At 52.6% G+C, this 27,045-nt stretch overlaps 14 protein-coding genes and 1 non-coding gene across 15 annotated transcripts; 7 read left to right on the top strand and 8 right to left on the bottom strand.

The window, feature by feature from the left end:
- Nucleotides 1-164: 164 nt before the first annotated feature.
- Nucleotides 165-1,649, top strand: BZA70DRAFT_286670 (septin spn3; the record flags this gene model as incomplete). Its single annotated transcript, XM_064913885.1, has 4 exons — nucleotides 165-179; nucleotides 345-537; nucleotides 649-730; nucleotides 797-1,649. The coding sequence occupies 4 exons, from the start codon at nucleotides 165-167 to the stop codon at nucleotides 1,647-1,649; spliced, it is 1,143 nt and encodes a 380-aa protein (XP_064770341.1).
- Nucleotides 1,650-2,961: 1,312 nt separating this feature from the next.
- On the bottom strand, nucleotides 2,962-4,176 carry BZA70DRAFT_264686 (kinase-like domain-containing protein; the record flags this gene model as incomplete). Its single annotated transcript, XM_064910917.1, has 1 exon — nucleotides 2,962-4,176. One exon carries the CDS (start codon nucleotides 4,174-4,176, stop codon nucleotides 2,962-2,964), a length of 1,215 nt encoding a protein of 404 aa, XP_064770340.1.
- A 302-nt stretch (nucleotides 4,177-4,478) lies between these two features.
- Nucleotides 4,479-5,456, top strand: BZA70DRAFT_270954 (ribosomal protein S16). Its single transcript, XM_064911400.1, has 4 exons — nucleotides 4,479-4,685; nucleotides 4,765-4,939; nucleotides 5,007-5,117; nucleotides 5,154-5,456. Exons 1-4 carry the CDS (start codon nucleotides 4,609-4,611, stop codon nucleotides 5,211-5,213), a joined length of 423 nt encoding a protein of 140 aa, XP_064770339.1. The 5' UTR covers nucleotides 4,479-4,608; the 3' UTR covers nucleotides 5,214-5,456.
- BZA70DRAFT_9032 (PRP38 family-domain-containing protein) lies at nucleotides 5,304-6,554 on the bottom strand. Its single transcript, XM_064915524.1, has 5 exons — nucleotides 6,346-6,554; nucleotides 6,238-6,281; nucleotides 6,087-6,162; nucleotides 5,868-6,024; nucleotides 5,304-5,811 (listed from the first exon to the last, which is right to left on the bottom strand). Exons 1-5 carry the CDS (start codon nucleotides 6,389-6,391, stop codon nucleotides 5,469-5,471), a joined length of 666 nt encoding a protein of 221 aa, XP_064770338.1. The 5' UTR covers nucleotides 6,392-6,554; the 3' UTR covers nucleotides 5,304-5,468.
- A 65-nt stretch (nucleotides 6,555-6,619) lies between these two features.
- On the bottom strand, nucleotides 6,620-8,574 carry BZA70DRAFT_286666 (SPOC like C-terminal domain-containing protein; the record flags this gene model as incomplete). Its single annotated transcript, XM_064913884.1, has 4 exons — nucleotides 6,620-6,906; nucleotides 6,973-7,314; nucleotides 7,375-8,458; nucleotides 8,512-8,574. 4 exons carry the CDS (start codon nucleotides 8,572-8,574, stop codon nucleotides 6,620-6,622), a joined length of 1,776 nt encoding a protein of 591 aa, XP_064770337.1.
- Nucleotides 8,575-8,742: 168 nt separating this feature from the next.
- BZA70DRAFT_270951 (putative mitochondrial ferrochelatase) lies at nucleotides 8,743-10,416 on the top strand. Its single transcript, XM_064911399.1, has 2 exons — nucleotides 8,743-9,194; nucleotides 9,268-10,416. The coding sequence occupies exons 1-2, from the start codon at nucleotides 9,087-9,089 to the stop codon at nucleotides 10,312-10,314; spliced, it is 1,155 nt and encodes a 384-aa protein (XP_064770336.1). The 5' UTR covers nucleotides 8,743-9,086; the 3' UTR covers nucleotides 10,315-10,416.
- Nucleotides 10,417-10,435: 19 nt separating this feature from the next.
- Nucleotides 10,436-12,066, top strand: BZA70DRAFT_270949 (actin-2). Its single transcript, XM_064911398.1, has one exon. It carries the CDS (start codon nucleotides 10,610-10,612, stop codon nucleotides 11,816-11,818), a length of 1,209 nt encoding a protein of 402 aa, XP_064770335.1. The 5' UTR covers nucleotides 10,436-10,609; the 3' UTR covers nucleotides 11,819-12,066.
- BZA70DRAFT_270948 (nucleotide-diphospho-sugar transferase) lies at nucleotides 12,067-13,756 on the bottom strand. The gene has a single exon (XM_064911397.1). It carries the CDS (start codon nucleotides 13,643-13,645, stop codon nucleotides 12,503-12,505), a length of 1,143 nt encoding a protein of 380 aa, XP_064770334.1. The 5' UTR covers nucleotides 13,646-13,756; the 3' UTR covers nucleotides 12,067-12,502.
- A 203-nt stretch (nucleotides 13,757-13,959) lies between these two features.
- BZA70DRAFT_8876 (amino acid permease-domain-containing protein) lies at nucleotides 13,960-15,811 on the top strand. The gene has a single exon (XM_064915508.1). It carries the CDS (start codon nucleotides 14,077-14,079, stop codon nucleotides 15,730-15,732), a length of 1,656 nt encoding a protein of 551 aa, XP_064770333.1. The 5' UTR covers nucleotides 13,960-14,076; the 3' UTR covers nucleotides 15,733-15,811.
- A 2-nt stretch (nucleotides 15,812-15,813) lies between these two features.
- Nucleotides 15,814-17,539, bottom strand: BZA70DRAFT_270946 (uncharacterized protein). Its single transcript, XM_064911396.1, has one exon. The coding sequence runs from the start codon at nucleotides 17,458-17,460 to the stop codon at nucleotides 15,844-15,846; it is 1,617 nt and encodes a 538-aa protein (XP_064770332.1). The 5' UTR covers nucleotides 17,461-17,539; the 3' UTR covers nucleotides 15,814-15,843.
- Nucleotides 17,540-18,241: 702 nt separating this feature from the next.
- On the top strand, nucleotides 18,242-19,251 carry BZA70DRAFT_235038 (Pkinase-domain-containing protein; the record flags this gene model as incomplete). Its single annotated transcript, XM_064910322.1, has 3 exons — nucleotides 18,242-18,550; nucleotides 18,612-18,884; nucleotides 18,946-19,251. Coding segments are annotated over 3 exons (888 nt in total), but the record flags the coding sequence as incomplete, so codon positions are not given.
- A 1,621-nt stretch (nucleotides 19,252-20,872) lies between these two features.
- BZA70DRAFT_270943 (uncharacterized protein) lies at nucleotides 20,873-23,200 on the top strand. The gene has a single exon (XM_064911395.1). The coding sequence runs from the start codon at nucleotides 21,102-21,104 to the stop codon at nucleotides 23,013-23,015; it is 1,914 nt and encodes a 637-aa protein (XP_064770330.1). The 5' UTR covers nucleotides 20,873-21,101; the 3' UTR covers nucleotides 23,016-23,200.
- BZA70DRAFT_8977 (P-loop containing nucleoside triphosphate hydrolase protein) lies at nucleotides 23,108-24,895 on the bottom strand. The gene is made up of 2 exons (XM_064915518.1): nucleotides 24,443-24,895; nucleotides 23,108-24,376 (listed from the first exon to the last, which is right to left on the bottom strand). The coding sequence occupies exons 1-2, from the start codon at nucleotides 24,670-24,672 to the stop codon at nucleotides 23,200-23,202; spliced, it is 1,407 nt and encodes a 468-aa protein (XP_064770329.1). The 5' UTR covers nucleotides 24,673-24,895; the 3' UTR covers nucleotides 23,108-23,199.
- Nucleotides 24,896-25,214: 319 nt separating this feature from the next.
- Nucleotides 25,215-26,757, bottom strand: BZA70DRAFT_270940 (protein phosphatase 2a). Its single transcript, XM_064911394.1, has 5 exons — nucleotides 26,382-26,757; nucleotides 26,242-26,283; nucleotides 26,070-26,175; nucleotides 25,341-26,006; nucleotides 25,215-25,284 (listed from the first exon to the last, which is right to left on the bottom strand). The coding sequence occupies exons 1-4, from the start codon at nucleotides 26,580-26,582 to the stop codon at nucleotides 25,414-25,416; spliced, it is 942 nt and encodes a 313-aa protein (XP_064770328.1). The 5' UTR covers nucleotides 26,583-26,757; the 3' UTR covers nucleotides 25,215-25,284; nucleotides 25,341-25,413.
- Nucleotides 26,758-26,949: 192 nt separating this feature from the next.
- Nucleotides 26,950-27,023, bottom strand: BZA70DRAFT_t5. The gene has a single exon. It is a non-coding gene; the product is annotated as a tRNA-Ala (tRNA).
- Nucleotides 27,024-27,045: the final 22 nt, after the last annotated feature.

Below are 27,045 nucleotides of genomic sequence, written 5' to 3'. Positions count from 1 at the left end.
GTCGAACGCGCGCGCACCAAAACAGGAGCCCCTTTGCTCAGTCGCGTCTCAGGCCCCTTTCAAATCCACAACCGCAACGCCTTCGTGCCTTTTCCGCTGCCTCCACTCCCTATTTCTCTTCTTCTTCTCCGACTCCTCTTTCGCCTCTGTAGTTTGTCTCCGCAATGTCGTCCACAACTGTACGTCTTCTCCTTGTCTTTCTGCCTCGCGTCTCCTGGCATGTGCCGCTGCCGTGCTGCGCAGCTGCGCGTTCCTGTGCCTTTTCACAGCCATTCCTCCTCCACCTCGTCAGCACAGCCCGACTAACATCTCGCCAACCATCTCTCTTGGCTTCCTCATCCTAGATCCACCGAAAGAAAAACATGAAGAAGGGCATCCAGTTCTGCCTCATGGTCGCCGGCGTCTCTGGCACCGGCCGCACAACCTTCATCAACTCGCTCTGCAACCGCAAAGTCATCTCCAGTGCTGCGGCAGAGAACTACGACCCCAAGGAGGCGCATCAGGAAAAGGGGGTCACCATCCGCTCCGTTGGTGTTGGTATGTTTTGTCTACTGTGCTTGAAGTCGAGCGCGAACGGAGCTGTTCGAACGGCTGAACCGCGTGGTTTGAATGGTTAGGACTGGACTGACGATGCAATGATCTTGACAGAGCTCGAGGAAGACGGAACCCGGATCTCCCTAAATATCGTCGATACTCCCGGATTCGGAGACAGCATCGACAATGAAGCCAGGTAAGCTCCCCCAGCACCAACCCGCCTCTCCATAATCCTCCCCATTCTAACATCTACCCCTCACAGTTTTGCAGAGATTCTCGGATACCTCGAACGCCAGTACGACGACATTCTCGCCGAAGAGTCCCGCATCAAGCGCAACCCGCGCTTCCGCGACAACCGCGTGCACGCGCTGGTATACTTCATCACGCCGACCGGGCACGGTCTGCGCGAGCTCGACATTGAGATCATGAAGCGCCTGTCTGCGCGCGTGAACGTGATCCCCGTGATTGGCAAGGCCGACAGTTTAACGCCGACCGAACTTGCAGAGAGCAAAAAGCTGATAATGGAGGATATCGAGTACTACAAGATCCCGATCTACAACTTCCCTTATGACGTCGAGGAGGACGACGAGCTCACAATCGACGAGAACGCCGAGCTAAGATCAAAACTCCCGTTTGCGATCGTCGGCTCAGATAGAACCTACATGGTTGACGGCAAAGAGGTGCTCGCGCGAAAGTACCCCTGGGGCCACGTCGACGTCGAGAACCCCAAGCACTCTGACTTTATCGCGCTCCGCAACGCGCTGCTGGGCTCCCACCTTGCCGATCTCAAGGAAATCACACACTTCTCGCTGTACGAGAACTACCGTACCGAGCGTCTTTCCAAGGGCGTCGCGTCTGGCTCCGACGCGAGCCTGAACGCCGAGGAACTCGCGAGCCAGTCGTTCATGCTCAAGGAAGAGCAGCTCCGCCGCGAGGAAGAAAAGCTGCGCGAGATCGAGCTCAAGGTCCAGCGCGAGATCACGGAGAAGAGACAGGAGCTGCTGATGCGCGAGCACGAGTTGCGCGAGATGGAGGCCCGCTTTGCGCGCGAGTCGAGCGTGGTCTCGCAGGATGACGCGACGACGAGCAGTGTTATTACTGCGGGTGGAGAGTGAGACCATTCTTCTCTTCACGCGTACGCGTACGTGAAAGAAAAAGAAAGAGTTCCGAATGCCTAAAATACTGTTCACGTACAATTATCTGTCTTTGTTTCCTTTAGTTCCTTTGTTTGCTTACGGTATTATTTCTATGTCGCCCTCAAGTCAATCCTACTCACAAAGAATTCTCTCTCTCTCGAAAAAAGAGTACTTGTGTCTGAAGCGCGCACATGGGACGGGTTCAATTTGTCTTTTTATTATATATTATGTTCTTTTTTATTCAAGGGTTTTTGCTTTTGTTTCTTCTCTTTTGACGTTCGCAGTGTCTCTCGTCTGTCGTTTTGCGCCATCGCCTCGCTTCACCTTCTCCCTGTTCTCCTCCGCCGTGAAAAAGAGAATCTACCACCTCACAAGACCAAAAACCGTGCGACCCGGTCTCCTTTCCTCCGCAAACCAACAAGACGACGTGACCTGCTCTGCTCTGCTTCCTCTACTCTTTATATTTGTATTTAATCTCTCGCTGGTTCTCTCTTTTTTTGTTGTTTTCTTTTTCTTCCTGTATCTTTTTCTCCCAAATCAGATATGCTGGATCAATTCAATGATACTATTAAACTCTACGATCTGTGATGTGTAGATGAAGCGAACAAGATAGCCCGCCCTCGACTCTCATGCGCTATTGTCGGCACGATTAGCTTTCGTCTGATTACGTAGCAAGATTGATGACCTTCGAATTATAAGAAACAGAATACAAAAGTCTCCCCCGGCTCGTGTCGTGTCCGCGCAGTACACCGTGCCCGCGGGCTGCGACGAGGCAAGCGATCTCCGGGTCCAAAGAGTCTCTGCAGTCGTATTCTCTGCAGCCGTAATCGGATAGCAACTAGAAGAGTATAAGAACAAAGCAAAGCAAAAACTGTGTAGTTATGACATAATGAAAAAAAACAAGCAAAGTAAACGTGCCAATCTTTGAAAGCCAAAAAAGAACAAAGAACTTGATCGAGAAAATAGAAATATACAAATCACGATATCGCAGGACATGAGGAAACGCAAGAAAAAAGCAGAGAAAGAGATGTACAATTTATGCACACTTTGTAGAGAGGTTTTAGGCAGAAGAAAGAATATAGAATAGAAAAGACCACCAAACCAAAAACAATAAATATGTAAAAGCCGGAAACTGCGTCAATACTATAGAACAATGAAGCTACTAAATATTTCACACAAAGAGGAAAAAAGTAAAATTAACTGCTGCGCAGTTGATATACAGAAACAGTTTTATTCAAAAATAAACACTGCAAAAATCAAAGCAAATACGAAAAGAAAGAAAAGAGGGAGCTCAAGGCTTTTTCTTTGTGTTTGCGAAATGACAATGTGTTCGTCTGACCGCTGCCTTCGAGATCGCCTTGTGCGAGTCCTTATCACTGGCGTCGACACAGCTACAGGAGGCATCGGCGTCGCTGTCGCCGGTTTCGCAGCAGACCTCGATGCGGTTGACGAAAGGGTCGTTGAGTGCCTGTTGGGCGGTGATGCGCTTCTTCGGATCCGGCTCGAGCATGCGCAGGATGAGCTTGCGGCAGCCGTTGCTGAACGGGGTCAACATCCTGAGAGGGGGGAAGATTTCCCAGTCGGGGATTGAAAAGTCTGCGTCGGGGTATTTGAGGTAGAACTTGTGGAGTTTGTCGACGTACTCTCTATAGCGCGAGTCGGTCATATCTGCCTTGCCAAAGGGATGGCCACCGAACGTGATGCAGAAGAAGGTGATGGCGCAAGACCACACGTCGAGCGTTCGCGCGTCGTATAGAACCGTGCCGTCGTCGTCAGACGGGAACACTTCAGGAGAGATGTAGGGCTCTGAGCCACAGACGGCGGTACAGAGTTTGACCTCGCTATCAGGAGGATGCTCCTGCACGACGTGCGAGACGCCAAAGTCCGAGATCTTGAGCGTGCCGTCGGGAGTGAGCAGCAGGTTCTCGGGCTTGATGTCGCGGTGGGCGACGCCGACGGAATGCAGATATGCGACGCCGCGGAGGAGCTGCTTGAAGAGACAGTTGCGCTCGCGCGTGGCCATGGGCTCGGTCTGCGTCTTGATGAGCGCAAAGAGGTCGCCGCCGGCGCAGTACTCCATGACATGGCACCAGCGCGAGTGCGGGCCGAGACAGAGCTCTTCGGTGTGGACTATGTTTGGGTGGCGCAGCTTCTTGACGATCTCGTATTCGACCGCGAGCTTTGCGTTGTAATCATGCTCGTTGTCGTACGCACCGCCGTTCTTGTGGAATTCCTTGACGGCGTAGATCTTGTTGTGGTCCAAGTTTGCGTAGACTGTGCGCACGACGGCGGTGGCGCCTTTGCCGATCGTGCTCCGGCGCAGGGGGGTGAGGGTGAAGGACGAGTATTTGGCCGACAGCGGAGTGGTCGGAGGGGAGAAGTTTGGCGGGAGGGGGATTTCGACGCCGGAGTTGGTCGAGGACGACTGTGTGGAGTCCTCGGTGAGGGAGGTGGTCGAGTGGTGGGAGGAGATCGAGAACGAGCTCGCGGCGCGCTTGAGGAACATGCTGGAGGTGAGCTGCGGTGAGCTGGGTGAGGAAGATGGATCGGGGGCGAAGTGGTTTAATGCAGGAGGAGACAAGGACGGTGCTGCGGGCTCTGCAGACAGCAAGCACTAGCTCAGGCTGAGCATTAATAGACAAAAATTACTATCAGCCAGCAGAAGCGACGAGAACAAAAACAAACGGCAGCCGGAAGCAGCGGAGTCGCAGATCAAAAGGCTTCTGTGGATGCGGAGGCGAATGGCGGGATGAGCGCCTCTTCGCGGGCTACCAGCGCAAGGCCCGGACTGCCAGTCACGTGGGTCACAGATGGGTCACAAACCGATCACGTAAGTTTTCCCGGGCGCGACAAAAGAACCCGGGCCTCGTCGACGGGGTCTGCTTCACCAGTTCAAAGCACACAGAGCAGCAGAAAGCAGAAAGCAGAAGCAGCAGCGATGGGTGTCCGTATAAGACTCGCGCGCATGGGCAAGGTCCGCCAGCCCTGGTACAACATCACCGTGTCCGACAGCAAGTACGTCGATCGTCGTCCGAGTCCGGCTCGCATTCTTTTTTTACCGACCTTTTACTGACCGAGTCTTGACCTGCTGCAGACGTGGTGTGCGAAAATTGCCTATCGAGGTTATTGGCACGTACGATGCCACGACGAAAGAACTTCCGGGCACGACCCAGAAGTACAAAGAGATCCAGCTGGATTTCGACCGGGCAAGATACTGGCTCGGTGTAGGCGCTCTGCCCTCCGATACCGTCGCTTCGATTTTCCGCAAGGTAGTTATATCTTGATGTCTTTATTGCTGATTGGAAAAATAAATGCTAAATTGATGTTATTTACTAGGTTAATATCCTCCCGCCCACAGAGAAGGAGCTCAAGCGACGAGAGCTGGCCGGTGAGAACAACTACCAAGAAGATGACGCCGCTTTCGACGAGTCTGAAGAACAGCCGGAAGAACAGTCAGAAGAGCAGTTAGACGAGCAGTCAGACGAGCAGTCAGAAGAGCAGTCAGAAGAGCAGTCAGACGAGCAGTCAGAAAAGTCGGAGTAGACAACTTCTTTATCAGAATGAGCAATGACTCCAAGGAAGAAACCAATTCAGAAAAAACAGATGATTAGAGAAATGGGAGAAGGCTACAATCTCTTGTATCATCGCGGCGTTTGTTTGATTACTTCACAATTAGATATATAAAAGACTCCTGCAGCTGCAGTTGTTACCGGGTCTGTTGAGAAGAGTTGTTGTGATGCGAAATGTACATAGTTATCTATTAATATCACCGAAATATAACATACAATCCCAAACCAGCTACTCCTTCTCCTCTCCTTCCTCCTCGCTCTCACTTTTCTCTCCGCCTTCCTCATCCTCATCGCTATCCTCAAGCTCGCTTCCCAGCGCGCTCTCCCGCGGATCCAACTCCTCCGTATCCTCCAACACCATCCGCTTTGGCAGCCGCGGCAGCGCAATATCACATACTCGCTCTTCCGTCAACAGCGCGTCCACAAACTCGTCCATGTACGTCAGTCTGAAGCCGTTCATGTTTCGTATTCGTAGTTTGCGGTAGTCGGAGAGTAGGGGCTCGAGTAGTTTGTAGACGTCGACGGCGGGATATGTGAGTCTGATGAAAAATGCAGCGAGCGCACGCAGATATCTATACAGCATTAGTTACTATACAATTTCATAATATTTATGAAGATAAAAGCATACTTGAAATCTTCGGCGGCAAGATACTCCTCAACAATCTCCCGCTCGGGCTGTAATTGAATCATCTTGAACGCAAGACAGAGAAACGGCGTCGGTCGCTGCTGTCCGTATTGTCCACCGATATATGTCAGCTCGGCCGCGCGGTCGCATATCGTAGCCGCTAGAAGTATCTGTTAATCCAAATTGTTTGTTATAATTGTAAAAGACGGAGTGTTATTGTACCTGATAGACCGAAACATTGTTCTTTCCAGTACAGAGAATCAAAGATCCGCTCGCGAATGATTTTCTCAATCAACCTCTACATCAGAATCAAAATCAGCATCTCCGCCTGGCATACAAACAGCCTCCCTTATTCTCGTAATCCTCAACTTACAGCTGGATTCAGACTATGCACTGTGTTATTCCCGCGAACGAGACCTGTAATATTCGTCGCTGTCAGAACAATCCACGCGCGCACGACGATTCAAAAGAACCAGCTTACCTCGCTCGAGCGTAATCCCGTGCTGGGGCGCTCCTCCGTCGGCCATCGCGTGTGTATCTCGATCTTCTGCTGCTGAACTGTAGCTTATCTGTAGCCCCGGAAGATCATGTCAAAAGTCCTGATGTTCTGCTCTGCTCGTAGCCAGATCGTGTTGACTCGGCATCTGAACTCTGCGCTGAAGAGTGGCGGGTTAGGTCTTTGAATATACACTACATCCAACACCATCGAGTATATGTTCTTGATTGCTTTTTTATTCTCTTATTACAATATCAAACTAATCTTCTAGTTCCCGCCTATCCATCTCCTCCTCAACAAGCCTCTTCCACTCCTTCGACAACCTCCCAACCTTATTATGAATCGAGTTATACATCGGCACCGTCTTATCCTCCTTCGCCATCTCGGCCTCTTCCTCTTCCCCAAACGGCTCCTCGAGCGCCTTGGCCTGCAGGATCCGGTAGTGCCGCTGTAATATCGGGTTCTTGTAGCGCGACGGGTCGTACCCTGATTTCAGGGTCAGCTTGTTGATGATCTCGCTCGCGATCGCGGTCGTCACAGATGAAGCTAGTTTTTGTAGGGTTAGCAGCTGTTAATACATTAATCATACTCAAGAGAGGAAGGAGATCGTACATGGATAATATCGCGCATTGTAAGGCTTATCTCTAACATCATCAACAAACGGCATGCGAATGACATGCATCCCCGGCGCCTGAACCTGTTCGCGTCTGCCATTCACGGTCGCGACGATCTCGTCGGCAGCAACGATATTACACAGCATCGGCGACGAATTCGCCGTGAGCCGTGCCCACGCGACCGCCATCTGGTTTTGCTCGAGCATGATCTTGTGGAGCGCCGCAAACGTGCGGATAGAACCAACGTAGTCTTCCTCGGAGGGGTAGAGGAAGTAGGATGGGCGCGAGGTCATGTTGATTGGTAGCAGGTTTGCAGACTTGAAGCCTATTATTTTGATCCCTGTAGTGAGTTAGTTAGCTCATGCTTATGCTCGAAGTTGATGGGTTCAAGAGGACCTACCGATCTCGCCAAATTCACGCAGCTGCGTCAGCTCCTCGTCTGTAAACGAGATGATTTCACCGCCGAATAGAAAACCCCTCTTGACAGACGATGGCTTTGTAACGGTCGCGTCATCCGCTTTCTTCTTCTTGTTTTTCTCATCCTCGTCATCGCTAAAGAAATCCTCTCCCACAGGCTTCCGTTTACTCCTCGCAATCCTCGTCACGTCGTCATCGCACTTGTACACGAACTCAGTCCGCAACACCGATTGCCGTCTGAACAGCGCATACCCCTTCACGTTTATAACCAGCCGCTTGCCTTCGACTATCTCCATCGGTATACTAAACAAAGCTCTCTGAGGTGCTTGCCGCGACTTTAACTGCGACTCGAGAATCAAGCGGTCGGTAGTGAGAAGCGGCTGCATCGACGCCTCGCTGACCTCTGCGCGCGGCCGCTTAAGACTGCTTTGGTCGCCGCCTAGTCTGCTTTTCAATGGCATCAGAAAGAGAATGTCTTCGTAGAACTTGCTCGAGTCGAATATCAGTTTTGGCGGCGAGCTTAGAAAGAATGGCTCGATCTGGATACCGGTCTCGAGCAAATCGCTGGCCCTCGTGCGCGCCGCTATCCGATCCTGCGGACTGTGCGCGGGCGGGAGATCGGTGTTTGTCATTAGAAACATCCTTCTGTACGCGAATTTCTCGTTTTTCGAGTAAAACTTATGACCGGCGTAGAAGAGCACGTCGCGGATCGACGGCGGCTCGCTCGCGGGCTTGGCCAGATCAAGAAAGTCCTCGTCGTACTCGAGCACGTCTTTCAGGCGCTTCATGCCGGCGATGTCAGGCACGTCGAGGTCCATGAGCATCGAGATGCCGGGATACCGCGCGTCGTCGCTGTACTCTGTGCCGAAGAGCATGATGCCGATGGCGTCGCTGGGGTCGGAGATGATGCGTTCCTGGAGGATGTTGTATGCAGCAGCCAGCGCGCGTCGGAGCGGGGTCGGCGGGGCGTCTTCTTCGCTGTCGTGGGGGCCTCGCTCAAGCTCCATGAGCATTGACTTTGAGACCTCTACGCAGAAGAGAATGGCGCTTTTGAGGTTGGTGTAGTTCTGTGGGGGTTAGCATCGAGGAGAGAAGATGATGATGTAAAAGATTCACGTACAGGCTCGACCAAGGGGTCTACGTCGAACTCGAACGAGCCCTCAAAAGCAGTCTCTGAGTCCATTGCAGCGGTATTCTGCAGCAGCGCTGATTCAGTATGGCTGTGGCCGACGCGTTATCAACGACAACTAACTGATCTGGAGTCCACGACGCGTCCGGTAGTCAGTCCTCCGCCCCCTAATCAACAAAACAAGCAATTAGGGTGGTTCAAGTGCGGCTCAGACGACCGAGGGTGGAGAAAGACCGGATTGCTAATACGCCGGCCGAGATTGGGTTCGGGCGATTGAGAACAGGATAATTTAGCAGTGGTTTATTGCGTGTTTATTCAGAAAGAGAAGGGCATTTATATCAAGTCAATAGTCTTAGCAGTCATCCAATTGTTCAGACTTCCTGGCGAGAATCCCGTGGCGAGCAGACAAAGACAAAGCGGTGGCGCCCTAAAGAATATCAGTCGAGTCTCGAAGCTTTGATAACAACCGCTGCTCATCCGATCTACACTCCTCCTCCTCTTCCTCTTTTATCTTCGCTCTTCTTCTTCTTTCTTTTCTTTATTATACTACTTAAGATCGATTGAGGATGTTTCGCGCCAGACAAATCGCGCGGTATGGCGCTGTTCAGCGGCCGTTCTTGAGTAGATCTCTTGCGACGTCCTCGTCCTCGTCCACGACCTCGAAAGGTCCTACTGTACGCTCTTCTCTTCTACCCGACTACTTTTATAATCCACGCACAAATACTCACTACTTCCTCTCACCTGCAGGGCGTCGTCCTCCTCAACATGGGCGGTCCATCCAAAACCACAGAGGTCTACGACTTCCTCCTCCGCCTCTTCCAGGACGGCGATCTCATCCCTCTCGGCCGCTTCCAAGACAAAATCGCAAAATTCATCGCCTGGCGCCGGACCCCGATGATTGCGCACCACTACGCCGAAATCGGCGGCGGCTCGCCAATCCGGAAATGGTCCGAGTACCAGGCCGCCGAGATGTGCAAGCACCTCGACCAGATTGCGCCCGAGTCCGCGCCGCATCTGCCCTACGTCGCGTTCCGGTACGCGAACCCGCTCACGGAGGAAACGCTGGCAAAGATGATGAGCGACGGGGTTAAGCGTGCGGTCGCGTTCACGCAGTATCCGCAGTACAGTTGCTCGACGACGGGATCGTCGCTGAACGAGCTCTGGAAAGTGAGCGAGCGCATGGACCCTGATCGGACCATCTCGTGGAGCGTCATCGACCGCTGGCCGACTCATCCCGGTCTGGTCTCGTCGTTTGCGGACTTGATCAGAGAGCAGTTGAAGACCTACGACGAGAGCGTGAGAGACGACGTCATGCTCCTATTCTCTGCCCATTCGCTGCCGATGACGGTCGTCAACCGCGGCGATCCGTATCCGGCTGAGGTTGCAGCGACAGTCTACGCAGTGATGACGGAGCTCAAGTTCAAGAATCCCTACAGACTTGTGTGGCAGAGTCAGGTCGGTCCGCAGCCCTGGCTCGGTGCGCAGACGCAGGATACGGTCAACAACCTGGTGAAGAAGGGCGAGACAAATATGATCCTGATCCCAATCGCTTTCACTAGCGACCACATTGAGACTCTGCACGAGCTCGATCTCGAGATTATCGGCGAGGCGGGTGTTGAGGGAATCACCCGTGCTCCGTCGTTGAACGGACATCCACAGTTTATCAAGGCGCTCGCGGATATCGTTAAGGATCATTTGAGCAAGGGGGTGACGGCCAGCAAGCAGTACGAGATGCTGTGTCCGATGTGCGATAAGGAGGTGTGCAAGGGCTCGCGGAAGTTTTTCTTGGAGTAGATGGCTGAGATATAGCTGAAGTTGAAGTTGAGGTTGAGGTTGATCCGGTCGCGCGTTATTTGTAATTGTTTGTACATAATATAAGTCATCTATAATACTTACAATCGTCTATAAATGTTCATGAGCATCTTGTTGGCTAATTCATCATCATCAGAGGTCTCTACAACGTCGACCGCTCTACAATAAAGAAGGACACGGTTAAGGTTTAACGACGCGTTGAGGGCTCCACCTCTCCAAAACAAACACAGCTCACCATCGCGACCACCCCGCCCACACCAACACCCGAAGATCGCCAATGGATCTGCCGACTCAGTTGCTCAACCAGCCACTGGTCATTGACAACGGCACGGGCGAGCTGAAGGCCGGCTTCGCGGGCTCCGAGCAGCCGGAGGTGTTCTTCCCAACCCTCGTCGGCAGACCAAAGCACTCGCGCGTCATGGCCGGCGCGCTCGAGGATGATATCTTTGTCGGACCAGAGGCGACCAAGCATCGCGGCCTGCTTAAGCTGCGCTATCCGCTCGAGCACGGCGTGGTTACAGACTGGGCGGATATGGAGCGGATATGGAGCTACGTATACACGCAGGGGATCAAGGTCTCGTCAGAAGAGCACCCGGTCCTGCTCACCGAGGCGCCGCTGAACCCGCGCGGAAACCGACGGCGAGCAGCAGAGGTTTTTTTCGAGACGTTTAATGTGCCGGCACTGTTTGTCAGTGTGCAGGCGGTGCTGGCGCTGTACGCCTCTGGTCGGACGACGGGTTTAGTGCTAGACTCTGGCGACGGCGTCTCGCACTCTGTCCCGGTTTACGAAGGGTTTGCAATCACAAACGCGATACGGCGAATCGATGTCGGAGGAAGGGATGTTACAGAAGAACTAGGTCTGCAGCTACGGAAGCAGTCCGGCGTGGTGTTGCACACCTCCGCCGAGCGGGAGATCGTGAAGAGTATAAAAGAGCGGACGTGTTATGTCGCGCTGGACCTGCGCAGGGAAGAGCGCGAAGCACGGAAAAACGAACGGCGAGGCCCCGCGCTGCCGCTGTCTTCCGCATCAGCCTCGGCAGCAGCAGGAGGAGGAGCGACTGCTTCGCCCGCGGACGAGTTTGTGCTGCCGGACGGGCACGTTTTGAAGCTGGGAGCAGAGCGGTTCCGCGCGCCAGAGATCTTATTCGATCCGTCGATCCTCGGACTCGAGTACCCCGGCATCCCCGAGATGCTCTCGGAGTGCATCGGCAAGGTCGACGTCGATCTGCGCCGGCCGCTGTACTCCAACATTGTGCTATCAGGCGGCACGACGCTGCTGCGCGGGTTCGGCGACCGCCTGCTGAGCGAGATGAAGCAGCTTGCGCCGAGGGATATAAAGATCAGGATCTACGCGCCGCCGGAGCGCAAGTACTCGACGTGGATCGGGGGGTCGATTTTGGCGGGGTTGAGCACGTTCCTCAAGATGTGGGTGAGTGCGAATGAGTGGCAGGAGAACCCGGATCTGATACATATCAAATGCATATAAGATGAGGTTTTTAATGTACAGTATAACTATTATAGTGACTTTGCAATTCTATCATTTTTTCGTCATTGCTGTTAGGGAAAGAGAGCAAGGGGTTGTTGCTGCCGTTTACAGCAGTGTGAACAAGTCGTGACTTCCAAACCCAAAAATGCGTGATGTGAGTAGAGCAGAGCTGCAGCAGCGGGAGACTACAAATATGTTGAAGAACAGAAAAGACAATCACACTTGATGCAAATGCTGCTTGAATAATGATACGCGTTGTTGGCATGTAAATATACACTAATGCACACATTTTCCCCTCCACTCCTCCTCTTGACACGAGGTCACAGTCACAAAGGCTTCCAAACCACCCAAGAAACTTTCACTTCCTTCGGCTCTTGAAACAGAACATTAAACATAAACAAAACGTAAAACATGAAAGAGCGAGCTCGGACAACACAAGTCTTCTACAATGGAAAAAAGCAGAAAATAGAAGTCCGGGTGCTGCAATTTTGAACAGAGATATGTATATGTACGCGGTCGAGGACCGACTATGAGAAACCCACCAACAACCAATAGCGAAACAAAGATTTTATATCCGGCAATCCCAAAATTGTAAAATGAAAAAAACGAATAAAGATATATAACAAGAACTTCACGGCCACCGATTTTGAAATATGTATACTCTAAAAGATACTCTGAACTGATTCAGTTCGTGCCTCCGATATGACGATCGGCCTGGCTCTTCCACGATCCCTCAAACGCGTGGTGCACCAGCGCTCTTGGATGCGAGATCTCAAGCGAGCCCATGTTGCCCACACCTGGACTGAACGAGGTGATTGGCAAAATAAGCACATCGTTCATGACTCTTGCGTCCTTGATGCCCGCGGCCGCGTGCCAATCCGCGCCCAAGTAGTCAAAGACCGTGTCTGTCCAAATGCCCGGTCCGGTCCAGTCCATGATCTGCGAGCCTGCCTCTTTGGAATTCGGCAGTATCAGCGTGTTTGTAGCGCGTCGGTGTAATGTCTCTGCCGTGATGTTGGCCACGATATTTACGAGCACCGGATGGCCTTTCTTGGCCATGATGGTCCATTGGCAGAACTGCACTCGGCGCGCGTACCAGTCATGCCAATCCGGCCGGTCAGGGTCAGCTTCAATTCCGACCACAAGGCCTGTGTCTGCCTCGAGCTGCGTGCGCAGCTCTTCCTTTTCTTCGTCTGAGAGGTCGATGGCGAGCTTGCCGTCTATAGTTCCCACCGGGCCCACGGCCGAGTAGAACCATTTCTTTGTACTCTTGAGCGCGCGCGTGTCAATGTCAGAGTAGATTCCGCCTCGGGCGAGCAGAATCAGATACCTGAAAAAGTCTGCGCGCAGGACGGGGACCGGCATTGCAAAGTATGCGTCGACGACCGCCGGCACGGGCGCATAGAGCTGGCGGATCATGGCCGCCGCGGCAGCGTCGTCGAGCACCTCGAAGGTGTAGTCAGGATTGAGCCGGGCCCACGAGTCGGTCGTGCGCACGAACCGCTCCTCAAAGTGCGAGTCTGTCCGCGCGTGCTTCCAGGTCTGCCAGATGTGTCGCGGGTAGGATGTCTGCAGTCTGGGATCGTATGGGAACAGCTTCGCGAGCGATTTGGCTGTCGCGCTCTCGAACTCCTGGATGTTTGTCTTGACTGTGAGGTCGGGCTGCTGCCGGTGAGCGGCGTGCGCCGGGTGCCTGGCCGAGGCGACGGCGGGCGATGTTTCTGTGGTTGCGCGGGAAGCGGAGCGCAGGAGGAAGATGAGCAGGAAGACGGCGCCGAGGGCGAAGACCAAGGGCGACCTCCTGCGATACGGACGACCACCAGCCATGTCGATTATGAGAATGAGCAGGGAATATACGCGTCTGAGGAGGCTTTCTGGTAGTCTGCAGAGCAACAAAAAGGCCAGCTCTGCATCATGCGCGCGTGGAGGAGCAAAACGGGATGGAGCAGAGCGAGCAGAGCCGGCTGTGAGTCGACCCAAATCAAGCATTTCAGGGGCCGGGGCCGCGCAGATCAGCACCGCCACGCCACGCGGCGCGTCAGCCACTCACTGCCACGTACTACTCTGATTATGTCATCCACGTCTGCCCCATCGCCGAACGCGCGTCTTCAGCATCACGGGCCTCGTCTCTTATCTGCTATCCGTGTTGAAGTCAGCGATTGTTCACGATATCTCCGGACTGCTGTGGAGCTATAGCAATTGACATATTCCAGGGCCTAACAACAGCCTCTATACAGGCTGAACAACAGGCTGACAACATGGCCGCGCACGACCATCCTCTGGTGCCGGCCTCTACGGCCTCGTCAATCGCGCCCTCGCAGTCCTCCCCCTCCCCCTCCCCGAGCCCATCGCTCTCGGGCCTCGACACCCAAGCCGCCCAGCAGCTCATAATCGCAGACGATGCCGAACTCGGGGAAGCTCTCGCCGGAATCCCCGAGCATCCCCGCGCGGCCAAGCTGGGCGTGACCTCAGCCGTGTTCCTCATCCTCAACAAAATGATAGGCACCGGTATCTTTTCGACCCCGTCAGGCGTGCTCCTCGCCTCTGGCTCTGTTGGCGCTTCAATTCTGCTATGGGTCGCCGGCGGTATACTCTCGCTCACCGGACTATCGGTCTTTCTTGAGTTTGGCCTCGGAATCCCCAAAAACGGCGGCGAGAAAAACTATCTCGAGCGCGTATATCAGAAACCAAAGTATCTCATCACCTGCATCTTTCTCGGCCAGATGATTCTGCTCGGCTTCTCAGCCGGCAACTCGCTCGCATTCGGCCGCTACATGCTCTTTGCCGCAGGCATCGACTATCCGTCCGAGCATGCTTCGCGAATCGTCGCCGTCATCTGCATCACCTCTGTCGTGCTTCTCCACGGTCTGCACCCCGCCGCCGGCACTGCGCTCTTCAACGGCCTCGGTCTCTTCAAAGTTCTTGTTTTACTGCTCGTCGTCTTCACCGGCATCTTTGCTCTCATGGGCTGGATCCCGCATGTCGAAGACCCGGGCAACTTCACAAACATGTTTGAAAACTCCGGCTTCGGCGGCGGCACATACAACTACGCCACCGCGCTCCTGCGCATCGTCTACTCCTACCGCGGCTGGGAAAACGCAAACTACGTGATTTCCGAGCTCGACAACCCGCGCCGGACGCTCGCCGTCGCGGCCCCGCTCGCCATCGGCGGCGTCATGGTGCTCTACGTTCTCGCAAACGTCGCGTACTTTGCGGTGATCCCCAAGGCCGAGGTCGCGCACTCGGGCGTCATCGTCGCCGGTCTCTTTTTCAGACGCGTGTTTGGCGACTCTGCGGGCGCTAGACTTTTACCCTTTTTTGTCGCGCTGTCGAATCTCGGAAACGTGCTCGTCGTCTCGTTTGCGCACGCGAGAGTGAACTGCGAGTTTGGCAAAGAGGGGATCTTGCCGTACTCCAAGTTTTTCGCAAAAGTCTCCCCTCTGGGTGCGCCAATCGCGGGACTGTTCCTGCATTGGATCGTGACTGTGCTTGTCCTGATTGTTCCTCCGCCAGGCGAAGCATACGAGTTCATCATCGATCTCAACACGTACCCTTCAGCCTGGATCAACGCGTTGGTCGCCGGTGGCCTGATCTACCTGCAGTACAGCAAGACCGAAAACTGGAGCTCTCCCTTCCGCTCCTACCTGCCAATCACACTCGCCTACCTTTTCTCGAATTTCTTCCTCATGTATCTTCCCCTAGTCAGTCCCCCAGGCCGGACAGACCACCCTGGCGTCACGATCGCGGTGTTTGGCATGGGCTGCTTATTTCTCGGCGCAGTCTATTGGGTCGTGTGGAGTATAATCATGCCGGCGTTGGGCGAGTATAGGATCGTTGAGGAGTTTGTGACGGACGAGGATGGAAACGAAAGTGTACGATACACTAGAGTGTCAAAACGAATTGCATTAGCGTAGCGTGGAGTTTGTTTCTTTATCTTGAGTATTTTGCGCATGGGTAAATAGGTTTTATAGAGATTAAATAATACATAGATTATATATATACAGCTGTCTATTCTATAATGCAGTCTAAAACTCAGTCCTGATTCCCTGCGAAATGATAACCATGTTTATCAGCGGGCGAAGGGATCCCGGATACCGTTCGTAAAGCGCTACCTTCACCTCATGCGCAAGCAAGTCCTTCAAAACTTTAGTGATAGCAGGCCCACCGGCGGCAAGATCAAGTGCCTTTCTATAATTCTCCTCAATATTTTCAAATTGAGCGTCGGTATAGACAATCGAAAGCATCTGCGCATATCCAAACCTGCACTGAAGAGAATGCGGATCGGCTTCGCATGCGTCGCGGTAGACCTGCAGGATCGGCTCCCAATCGCTGTTATCCTCCTTGACCGTCCTCTTCCCGCTTCCAACCTCGTCCATAAACGTCTCGAGCATTATCAGGGCAATATTCATCAACGGCGTCGTATCCGTCACGTACCCGTTCGCCTTCGTCAACGTCTCAACATCCTCCCAGACTTTTTCCCATAGCCGAATTTTCTCTGCATTCGACGCTCCATCACCCTCGATAGTCGCCGTGACCGCGCTAACTCGAGGGTGTCCCGGCCTTGACTTCTGCAGGGCTCCAAGCTCAGACCGTGCAAGGGCATGTTTTTTGGATTTCCAGTATGCGTAGGTCAGGTAAAGAGAGGAAATCAGCTCGGTCGCATCATCAGCGGCGGCTTTGCTCACATCCCTAGCCTTCTTGAAAGACGAGATTGCAGGTTCGTACTCTCCCGCTTCATAGCGCATCAAGCCCTGGAAAAAATCGATGCGAGGATCGTCCTTATTCGCAGCTTTGGCTTGTTCTATATATGACAGCTTTTCGCTGCTGTTTGAAGTCGTAGTCGCAAGTTTGAGTAAAACGCTGGAGCTGTTGTCGCTTCGCTTAAAGTCTGCGATTGCTTGCTGTTCGCGCTTCAGTAGATAGTTGAATGACCCTCGGACTTCGTAGGCCGTTTTTAGTTCCTTGTTGTCGTTGTCGCCGGTTTGATGCTTCTCGATCAGTTTGTCGACGAGGTGGTAGGCGTCGACGTATGCTTCATACGTATGCTCTCTCAGCTTTTTATACACCTCCAGTAACTCTCCTTCTATCGTTCCCACTGTCGCATGGCCGTCGCTCTGTGTAGATTCGTGCCGAGGACTGTGCATATAGTTAAAATGCCAAAACATCTCAAACGCATCCGGAAACACCAGCCGGCTCTCGTCATCCGCCAGCTTCTTCGTCTCCGCTTTTAAAAACTGGTCCGCTAGCTTCCCGACAATCGGATCAAGTGCAGTAGATGCACCCTCTTGGATGCGGCGGTAGACCTGCTCAGCATCGCCGGAGACGACCTTTGCTGCTAACCGTTCGACAAGCGCTTCCCTTGGCTTCCCAAGCTTCGTGTAGCAGAAATAGCTTCGATCCAGAGACTTTATATGGTTCGGGTTTTCCCCTATCGCAATCCTGCAGTCTTCGAGCGCTTCCTGATACTTCTCAAGTGCGATAAAACACGCTGCGCGGTTCGAGTATAGAATCGGGTCGATTGCTGGCGCGATGGTTGTAATCGCCGAAGAGTAAAGCGAGATGGCCTCGTCGTATTTCTTCGCCCGGAACTCGAGGTTTCCCTGGTCCTTCAGCTTGGCCGCTGCTGCGAGTGCGTCGGTCATCGTTGCTGTCTCGTGTTTGGCGGGCGGAGGGTACGCGGAGAGGTGAGTGTGGGGGAGAGCGAGGAACGGAGAAGTTGGATTTGGTGCTGTTTGATGGGAGTTTATCGAGACCAGCGCCAATGCTTGTGAGTCAGAGATGCGTCTGTTTCTGGAAATATCCTCGGGCAGAAGTTATTCTACGTTATATACATTGTTGTTCTCGTACTCTACAAATCAGTGTATGATTTGCATTACTATAAACCACTGCCAGCGAACGGCAGGCCAGTAGGCGACTATCTCGAAATCTATCGAGCAGTTCTGATGCTGTATACACCAACGCGTCGTTCACGCGTCCTTCCGTGTATTTCACGTCCATACTCCTCACACCGCAGCATATAAATTGCTAATGAGAATAACAGTATATTTCTACCCGATTCTGTCACAATAGCCAAGACAAAGCCACAAAGACAGGCGCCGACAAATATTTCCCACAGTAACTTAGACAGGAACTGGAAAGCCGCACCCTGGCGCGCCAGGGACTTGTGCGAGAATAACCCAAAAGCACATAAAAAATAACTCTATTTCCTCCCAAATATCTTGCGCAAACGACTCCCAGCTTCCAAACCCCTTCTCAGGGCTCCCTCTTCGCCATCCCCGACACACTCTCGAGCCCCACTGATTCTGCCGGGAATTCTTGGATCCGTGCCTCGTATTCACACTGACGGTCTGAAGAGCTCGCGTACTTTGCTTCTTCCTCACTTTAATGCAGGCGTTCGAAGCCGGTGCGCCGTACGGCGATGGCATGGTCTCCCCGGGCGTGCCTTTCTCCCCCGCGAAAATCTATCGACGCGACGAGATCATCGGCCGTGGCAACTTTGGCGTGGTCTACAAGGGCTATAATCTAATTGAGAAGAAAGTCGTTGCCATCAAGGTCCTGAATCTCGACACGGCGGAGGACGATGTCAAGGACGTCAGGCACGAGGTCGCGATGCTGTCCCAGCTGAAACATGGCGATGCGCAGAATATTGTCAGGTACCACGGCTCTCATCTGGTTGGCACCAGGTTGTGGATTATCATGGATCATTGCTCGGGTGGTAGTGTGAGAAATCTGGTGAGTCGCCGACGATCAATTCATTGGGAATTGAGGCAATTACTGACGTGTAAATCTACAGCAACTGGCAGTTGGGAAGATCGAAGAGAAATACACCCAAGTAATTGTGCGCGAATCCCTCATCGGTCTCTCGTTCATTCACAAAGCCGGAATCATTCATCGAGACATCAAAGCCGCCAACATTCTCATCAAAAACGACGGAAGCGTGCAGCTTTGTGACTTTGGCGTGGCCGCCCAGATCTCTGCAAATCATCCGAAACGAAGTACAATCGTTGGCACGCCGTACTGGATGGCTCCCGAGGTTATCACCGAGGGCGCGACGTACAACTACAAGGTAAGTCGCTCAAGCTGGATCGTCGAGTATGATAATTGGGTATTAACAAGTTTGTGCATAGGCCGATATCTGGTCGCTGGGAATCACGATATACGAAATGACAACAGGCCAACCTCCCTACGCTGACCAGGATGGAATGGCTGCCATGTATCTGATATCCCGTCAAAAGCCTCCCCGACTGGAAGGATCTCAATACTCACCCATGTTGAAAGAATTCCTAACTCTGTGCTTGAACGAGCGCTTCGAAGAGCGTCCGAGTGCGGACGAGCTGTTGAAGACACGATTTATTCGCGCGTGCAAGAACGTGCCGACGTCGATCTTGAAGGATCTGTTGGCGAAATATCAAACTTGGCAGGATAAGGGGAATGTGAGACGGAGTCTGGCTCTGGAACACGATAGTCCAGACAATCGAATGGGTCCTATGGGGGCGCAGGTCGGATCTGATACCGAAGACGGGCCGGGAGAGGATGACGACAGTGGTAGAGGCGAGTGGGATTTTGACGTCGAGGATACACAAGATACGAAAGAGTCTCCGGATCCACAGCAGAGCTTTCAATTTGGCCGACAGCGATCTGATACGTTGGTCAAAGGAGACGCGACTGCCAAAATACCATACCCGAATGGTGCAGGTGCTTTCAGCTCGGATACTGCGACAATGAAGCAGCCAGTGGTATCATCAATAGCAGCAGCGTCATTAATAGGCACGGCTGCAACACCCGACAAGGCAGACTCTGCGATAACTGCCCCGCCCTCTGGTGAATCTCATCCGCTACTCAAGCTGTTCACTCAGGAAACCGACCCCCCACAAAGCTCGATGTTGGACATTGACTCGAATATGATACATCTCCCCGGAGACACATTAACATCGCCTGTTCGCGCGTCATCTTCACCGGTCGAGATCGAAATCCCGACACTGGAAGCAATGTCGAACCTCGTCTCGGCATCCGCCGCTACAGCCCATCCTCCCGAACCGTCGAGTAAAATGAGCAATCGGATGTTTCGATCAAACTCGACCGCGCGCAGCATCCATGGAACACATACGCAACCTCCACCGCCCAATCTCCCAGCGACAATGCCACACATTCCCCCACCATCTCACTCTACTTCGTCCTCGACCACGACATCGCCTACACGGATCAGATCGCCTAGTCCGAAGGTGTCGCATGCGCAGCAACCGCCCCAGCAAGTTCCGCAGATGCCACAATTGCCGCCGTCGGTGGTGTCGTCAACAACACCCCAGATTTCTCCACAGACCACACCTTCTCTACAGTCTTCATCGTCGGCGTCACCGTTTGTGCCGCAAGCTCCTATCGCCAGCGGTAGTAGTGCTACCCAGACGCCGTCGTTACCCCACGCCTCTCCGCCGGTATCTGGACCTACCATCAAACCTGCACCTCCTCCCCAGGTGTCTCCGTCGACAGCTTCTCTGTCGCGGGCAGCCTCGCCGAAGCGGACGCCGCTCTCTCAGCACACCAACCATCCGACTTCGCCCTCGAAAAGCAGCAAACCCGCTTCCATGCGTCAGCCCAATCTGCAGATTCCCATCCCCCCGCCGTCTCCGTTCCATTTAATGGGCCACTCTGCGCCGCTCTCTCAGACGCAGTCGCAGAAGAGCAACGGCGTTTCTGCAGGTACCTACTTCGGTGTAGGCGTTACGCCGGAAGGCCCGCTGAGTGCCCCTGGCGTCATGGGCGCGGCGAAGAACATGGGAGCGCCGAGCTTGCCGAACAACGAGCTGTTCCCACCGATGCCGGATCTGAATGTGTTGACGGTGCTGACGGAGGCGCAGGTTACTACGAGAGATCAGGTTGTGGAGGAGCTGTGTAAAGTACTGGAGACGCTTGATGTCGGGCTCGAGGTTTTGGACGCGGGATTCAAGGTGCTGCGGGAGGAGAAGACGGAGTATAGATGAGACGGGCTACGATATAATGACTGATGACGAACAATTGTATGATAAGTTATTACCAATAAAGTAAATAAACAAAGGTCACTGGACTGCTGATCAGATGGTGGAGATCAAACCCTAATCAATTGTCAGATTGCTGGGAGTTTCCTGATAAGTCAACTCCCACCGCCGCCACCCCGAGACCGTCTTCCCATCCTTTAGATCCAAAGTTGTTCGTAATTGTGTCGACTATTCACCTGCTCGCAGTTCACTAGCACGTCTTCTCATTCACAGAACCCGTCATTGAGGCCAATGGCATCGCACGCCCGCTCATGACATACCGGAGACAACACGCGTTGATGCTTGGCCCGTTTGGAGACATGCTCAAATACGAACACTCCAGCACCAGCCCGTCCTTCGCAGACGACTCGGACTCCGACGACAGCGGATACGCACCCTCGGCCTCGCCAAACAGGTACCTCGAGTACACCAAAGCAGGCACTTCCGCGCGCCTGATCCGAGATCGCGCGACGACCGACCGGCTCAACACCGTGCTCGACCACCTCGCGCAGGTGTTTCCCGACACCGAAGTCGAGCTCCTGCGGCAGCTGATGGCAGACAACAGAGGGCCCTCGCAGCTGGCTGCTATTGTTGAGCTGGTCGTGTCCTCGCCCGCGCTTATTCGCTCGCGGCGGAGGCTGCGGCATAACTACGTTGCTGACTGGGAGCGGTTCCGCACCCGCGAATACCGCGCTGCCGTCTCGCGGGTGCTGAGTTCGCATTTCAAGCAGTACCTACATCAATCCACAATCACAAACGTTCTCGCGCAGAAAAACTCGTCGTTTACAAACTCGCTTCCCCTCTTGACCGAAATTGCCACCGAGCGAACACACAGGTGGACGCTGATGCGCCTCTTCCGTCGGCGACGCAGCGTCACGCCGTTCTCGGCTCTGTCGTGGATCGGACGGACTGGATGCGCCGAACTCGAGCTGGAGCTGATTGAACTCGACAAGCCAAGAAGAGCAGAGCTCTGCGAAAACGACGAACGAGCAGCGCGCGCTGCGAACGAAGACGAATACGCGAGAGCCGGTCAGCTCATTGAGTGCGAGTGCTGCTTTGGCGATTACGCATGGGAAGATCTCTCATGCTGCTCAGAAGGCCATTTCTTTTGCCATGACTGTCTCACAAACTCGGTCAAGGAGGGACTGTACGGACAAGGCGTCTTACGAGGTAAAGCGTTTGTACCTTGTATCTCCGCAGCTGCAGATCCGCCTTGTCGCGCCACAGTCCCGCAGCGAGTACTTCGTGCTGCGATCTCAGAGTCTTTGTATTCTGAGTTTGAGCATGCGCAAATCACAGATTTTTTAGCGAAAAATGCGGCTGTCAAGGGGTTTGTCGTTTGCCCGTTTTGCGACTACGCCGAGGAGTCGCCGGCGGCTGTGTCGAGTTGCAATTTTAGTGATTTGCGATTATCACTTACTCCTACTACGCTCGCTCGCTTTATCGGGGCTGGTGGATTAATATTCCTTCTTCTTCTGCTGCCGATGATTGTGATTGGGGCGCTATATAGAGCGATCAGTATAGTGGCACTACTCTCGATACCCCAGAAATTCTACGCAAAGGCATTCGGATCCGTCGAGGAGTGGTATGACAAGAAGATAATGGAAATCGTGCATGGAGTGTTTTGCAAGCGTCACGGATCGGCGTTTGTGTGCAAGAATCCAGCGTGCTCGCGGATATCTTGCACAGAGTGCAACAAAGAGTTTTTACCGTTCCACAAGTGTTTTGAGCAAGAAGAAGATCGGATGCGAGTGTACATTGAAAAAGCAATGGCGGACGCGGTCAAACGCACATGTCCGGTCTGTCGCGTGTCGTTCATCAAATCTGAAGGTTGCAACAAGCTGACCTGCGTTTGCGGATATTCGATGTGCTATGTCTGTCGGAAGGACATTCGCCAGGAGAGCTATCAGCACTTTTGCGATCATTTCAGACCTATTCCCGGCAGTGCCTGCACAGAGTGCGACCGATGCGATCTTTACAAAATCGAGGACGAAGCAATCTCGATTGAGCGAGCTGCAAAGGAGGCAGAGGCGGAGTTCATCCGCTCGAATGGGTTGCCTTCTGGCTTGGATGTTTCGGGGAAAGTTATCGGTCCTGGTGGACACGAGGTTGCGATGAACGGAGGGATAATGAGGGCGTTGGAGTCACGATGCATCGCTATGCTGGATGCAATAATTGCAGAGTAAAGAGCACAGTATATGATTGGATTAATTGTTAAAGTTATCGACTGCGGGTGGATTCTCTCTCCTTTCTTTTTTGCTGGTGTTTGGATATTCGTTCTCCTTTAAATTAATGGTATCTTTAATGTATTCTTTGAGGTTCAATATCTTTTAATAATGCAACGGAAGTAGTAAAGAGAAAATGTTATTATCAACTGAGTAAATCTGCCACGTCTATTTCCGACCAATCTGCGCCATCCTCGTCCTCGCTATCCGGGACTTCCCGGGATTTAATGTCTGTCTGTAAAATCGATGAATTGAGCGAGGTTTCGGCCTCAAGCAAGGTCTCTGCTTGGCTTGTAGGTATGCTTTCCTCTGATAGGTTTTCCATCTCATGGAAGCTGTCTTGTGGATCATTTCTTGCTTCGTTGTCTCTTTGCTGTGTCTCCTCTTCTGTCGCGGGTCTCCCCTTTGCAGAAAGAAATCCGCATGACGCAATATCCTTACTAGTCCCAGTACCCTCATCAAACCTGCGCGCAATCTTCCGCTTCGGCGAAGCCCCGAGCAGACTACTGACCTCGGCCACGCGCTTCTGACTTGCTTCAACCGACGCATATGTTTCAAACCACTGATCAGTGTTTGCGATTCCGGTTTCGACGATGCGGAAGACAGAGAGCGAGGCGTTTTGGTAGGTCACGTTTGCGCATTTGACTGCGCATGCGTGTGGCACGCCTCGGATCACGTATCTCCGTTTCCTAGACAGCGACGACGACGAGGTAGATTGCGTTCCTTGCGTGGACGAAGCCTCGTCGACTTCGAGCAGGATGTCGTTTCTGAACAAACATATCCTCGTCCATATACTTGCCGCAGTTGTCGCCGCGCTCCCGCCATCTCCTTCCTCGCCCAAAACACTGACCAGTCTCGCTCTCTGGCCCTTGACGATCCGCGAGACCATCTTGCTCAGCAGTAATACAGCCGAATTATGCTGCGCAGCAAGTCGCGAGATCGAACTCACGAGCTCGGCGGCCGCACGGGCACGTTTGGTGCCGTGGTCTTCTGCTCGAGAGACTCGCCCGTTGGCCTCGACTGGCGTCCTGCTCGCTGGTTTTGCGACGAAGAACGCAAAGCCTGCTAATAAAGGTGTTGCTATATCATCGATTATCACGAGGTCAAAGTCTTTGAGGTACTCTGGTGGTCGCATGACAAAGATCAGCAAGTGCGGCAGCGAGGATAGTTGCAGATGCTTCACATATCTGTCCAGTAATGCAGGATCTTGGGTGTACTCTGTCGGTAACGCGGCCAGGATTCGAGCAAGAGGGACGCAGCTCGCGGTGTCTATCCAGAGCACTTTCTTGTGCTCCAGCACCGCCGATACCACAAACTGAATCCTAAAATACAAGAAAGCATCAGCACACGTGTTCATCTACCAGTCCATTAACAAACCAGCAACATACGCAAAACTAGTCTTCCCACTCCCAGGTGGCCCAGCAATCTCCGTAACTTTCCCGCGCGAAAGCCCGCCTCGCGTGATGGTGTCAATCGTCTCGATCCTCGAGGAAATCTTGTTATCCGCCGCGTCTATCGTCTTCAAGTAGCTCGACAGCGATTGCCGGGGTAGTTTGTGGACTTGTGCGCCGGGCGACGGGTGCGGACATGGCGAGTCGTCGGTGGATGTTGTTGGCATTGGCGGGTTGCTTTGTCGTCGCAGGAAGAGACAAGGCTGCCGTGCTCGGTGACGGATACTATTCTGCTCCTTTTACTATGCCCAACAGATCAGAGTACGAGCACTTTCACTCAACCATCGCGAAGTGTGCGCGTGCTGATATCAAGCAGAACAGGTTGTATAGCGCGTATCGACTGTATCTGAGCGGCGCGTTCCTTTCGCGCGATCACGTGTTCAGGATTTCTTACATAATGCACGTAAAACTAACTAGCCATAATATCTGATTTATTCTTTCAAAGTACAATTGTATATGCATAACGCTGTATAAAAAGGGGGAAATACAAACAAAAACAAAAACTAATGAAAACTAATCCATTCATTACGAAATCGGTCCCTAACATATAAAACAATCCCACAAATTGATAGCCAGTCATTCATGTATAGTCTGAGCTTGAAGAGCGGCCAATGGCCGGCAGGAATCCGGCGTGATTCATTACTATTCACAACAGTTAGTAAAAACGTACTACAGCATCAGAAGAAATAAGGAGTTGGTGAGTGCTTACCAAAAAGTAGTCGGGAGTCCTGCGCGAGACTGAAGGCTCACCGGCACGCGGGCAGGGGTCAAATTGCAAGCTGATATGCGTTAGTTCGACTCTTCGTAAACAAATGAGAGATAGAAAACTACTTACAAAGTGTATTTTAGGTCTTCATCAATCTCCATAATCGCGGCCTGATTGCCGCATCTATAACAGTAGTTGGGGGCTATTTTATGCAAAAGTTAGAAGATGTACACACCCTCTCGCAACAAGTGGCTAACAAACCTGAGAATATCGTAACGACTTGCTGATCCTGACTCCAATTGTATCCTTCCATCACCAGCTGATGAGCACGGGCAACCAGGTTGAGACCGTTTTTGTGGTTAAATGCTTCTGAGATATCTTTTCCGAATGTATAGCCCGCTCCTCGGGGAGAGATTCCCCATCCGCATCGATCGTCGGGATCCGACCAGAGCAGATCACACATCGGGCCCTCGTGAGGCACCTCCTGAATACGATCCAAAGCGCGGATGTTGTCTAGCGAGTCGATGGAAGGCGAGAGACCGCCGTGTAAGCAGAAGATTGTGTTTTCGATCAAAGCGGTGAGGGGGAGATAGTCAAAGAGATCGGTGAAGTATTTCCAAACATTGGGGCTGCCGTACTTTCGCAGACATTCATCGTAGAAGCCGTACACTTGGGTGATTTGACGGGATTCATGGTTACCACGAAGGATAGTTAGACGATTGGGGTGGCGGATCTTCATCGCCACTAGGAGAGTCACGGTCTCGACAGAGTAGTATCCTCGATCGACATAATCGCCTGTACAGGCCAATGTTAGAGTCCTGCTTTCCAGAAGGAGATTAGGAACAAAAAATAGCTTACCCATGAATAAGTAGTTGGTATCGGGGTTCGGACCACCGATTTTGAACAGCTCCATCAGGTCGTGGAACTGGCCGTGGATGTCACCACAGACAGTAACCGGGCATTTCTATTCACGAATCAATCAACAAATACTCCAACATAGAATCAATCTGTTTAGTAATTAGAAACATACCACGTTCTGCACGTTAGATTCTTCACTCAGAATCTCGCGAGCCTGTTGATTGATAGGTCAGTATTCAGCAGATCAGGGCATCTCATCTCGCCAACCCCTGCAAGATGTTGAGATATTTTACAACAGCGCTGCAAACACACCTTATCACACAGTTTCTTAACGTCCGCTTCGCTCAGCTGCTTGCAGTCCATAAGCATCTCAATCCATCGGTCCAGGTCATCGTAGGATTGTGAGTCGGTGACAGGAGATGCCTTTATTTCGCCAGGAGGTGGGGAAAGGGTGTGCGAGACGGGCGAAAGCGTCGCCATGCCTGCGTCTGTCATAGTCACGTCGGCGTCCATTAGAGTGAGTTGATTGATCAAAGTCAGAGGGAAGCTGAGGTCCAACTAGGATCTGGGAAGTGGTCGTGAAGAGGAATGAAGATGGGAGGCGGCGAGCTGAGAGAGGTGCAAACAATATCTGTGGTCGCGATGATGACATGAGAACCCTATTTTTGGCTTCTGCTTATCTAATGGGCTTTGGTGGGATTGTGGTCCCAACTGTGGAAGATTATCGCAGTTGTGTAGATAGCCAGAGAGTCCTCTTTTTATTCTTCTGCACGCGTTCTCTACTCTTTTCAAGTAGTTGTTTTTGTAAAAATAAGATAAGGAAATAATGCAGTGTAAAACAAAAATAAAAATCAAACAGAAAATAAAAATAGTAAAAAAATGGACGACACCGGAATCGAACCGGGGACCTCCCGCATGCTAAGCGGATGTGATAACCAACTACACCAGACGCCCTCTCGTTGGATTTTCGGCCCGA

The sequence above is a fragment of the Myxozyma melibiosi genome (assembly GCF_037950935.1).
Source record: "Myxozyma melibiosi strain Phaff 52-87 chromosome Unknown BZA70scaffold_1, whole genome shotgun sequence".
Lineage (NCBI taxonomy): Eukaryota > Fungi > Ascomycota > Lipomycetes > Lipomycetales > Lipomycetaceae > Myxozyma > Myxozyma melibiosi.
This window is presented reverse-complemented; position numbering and strand designations above follow the sequence as displayed.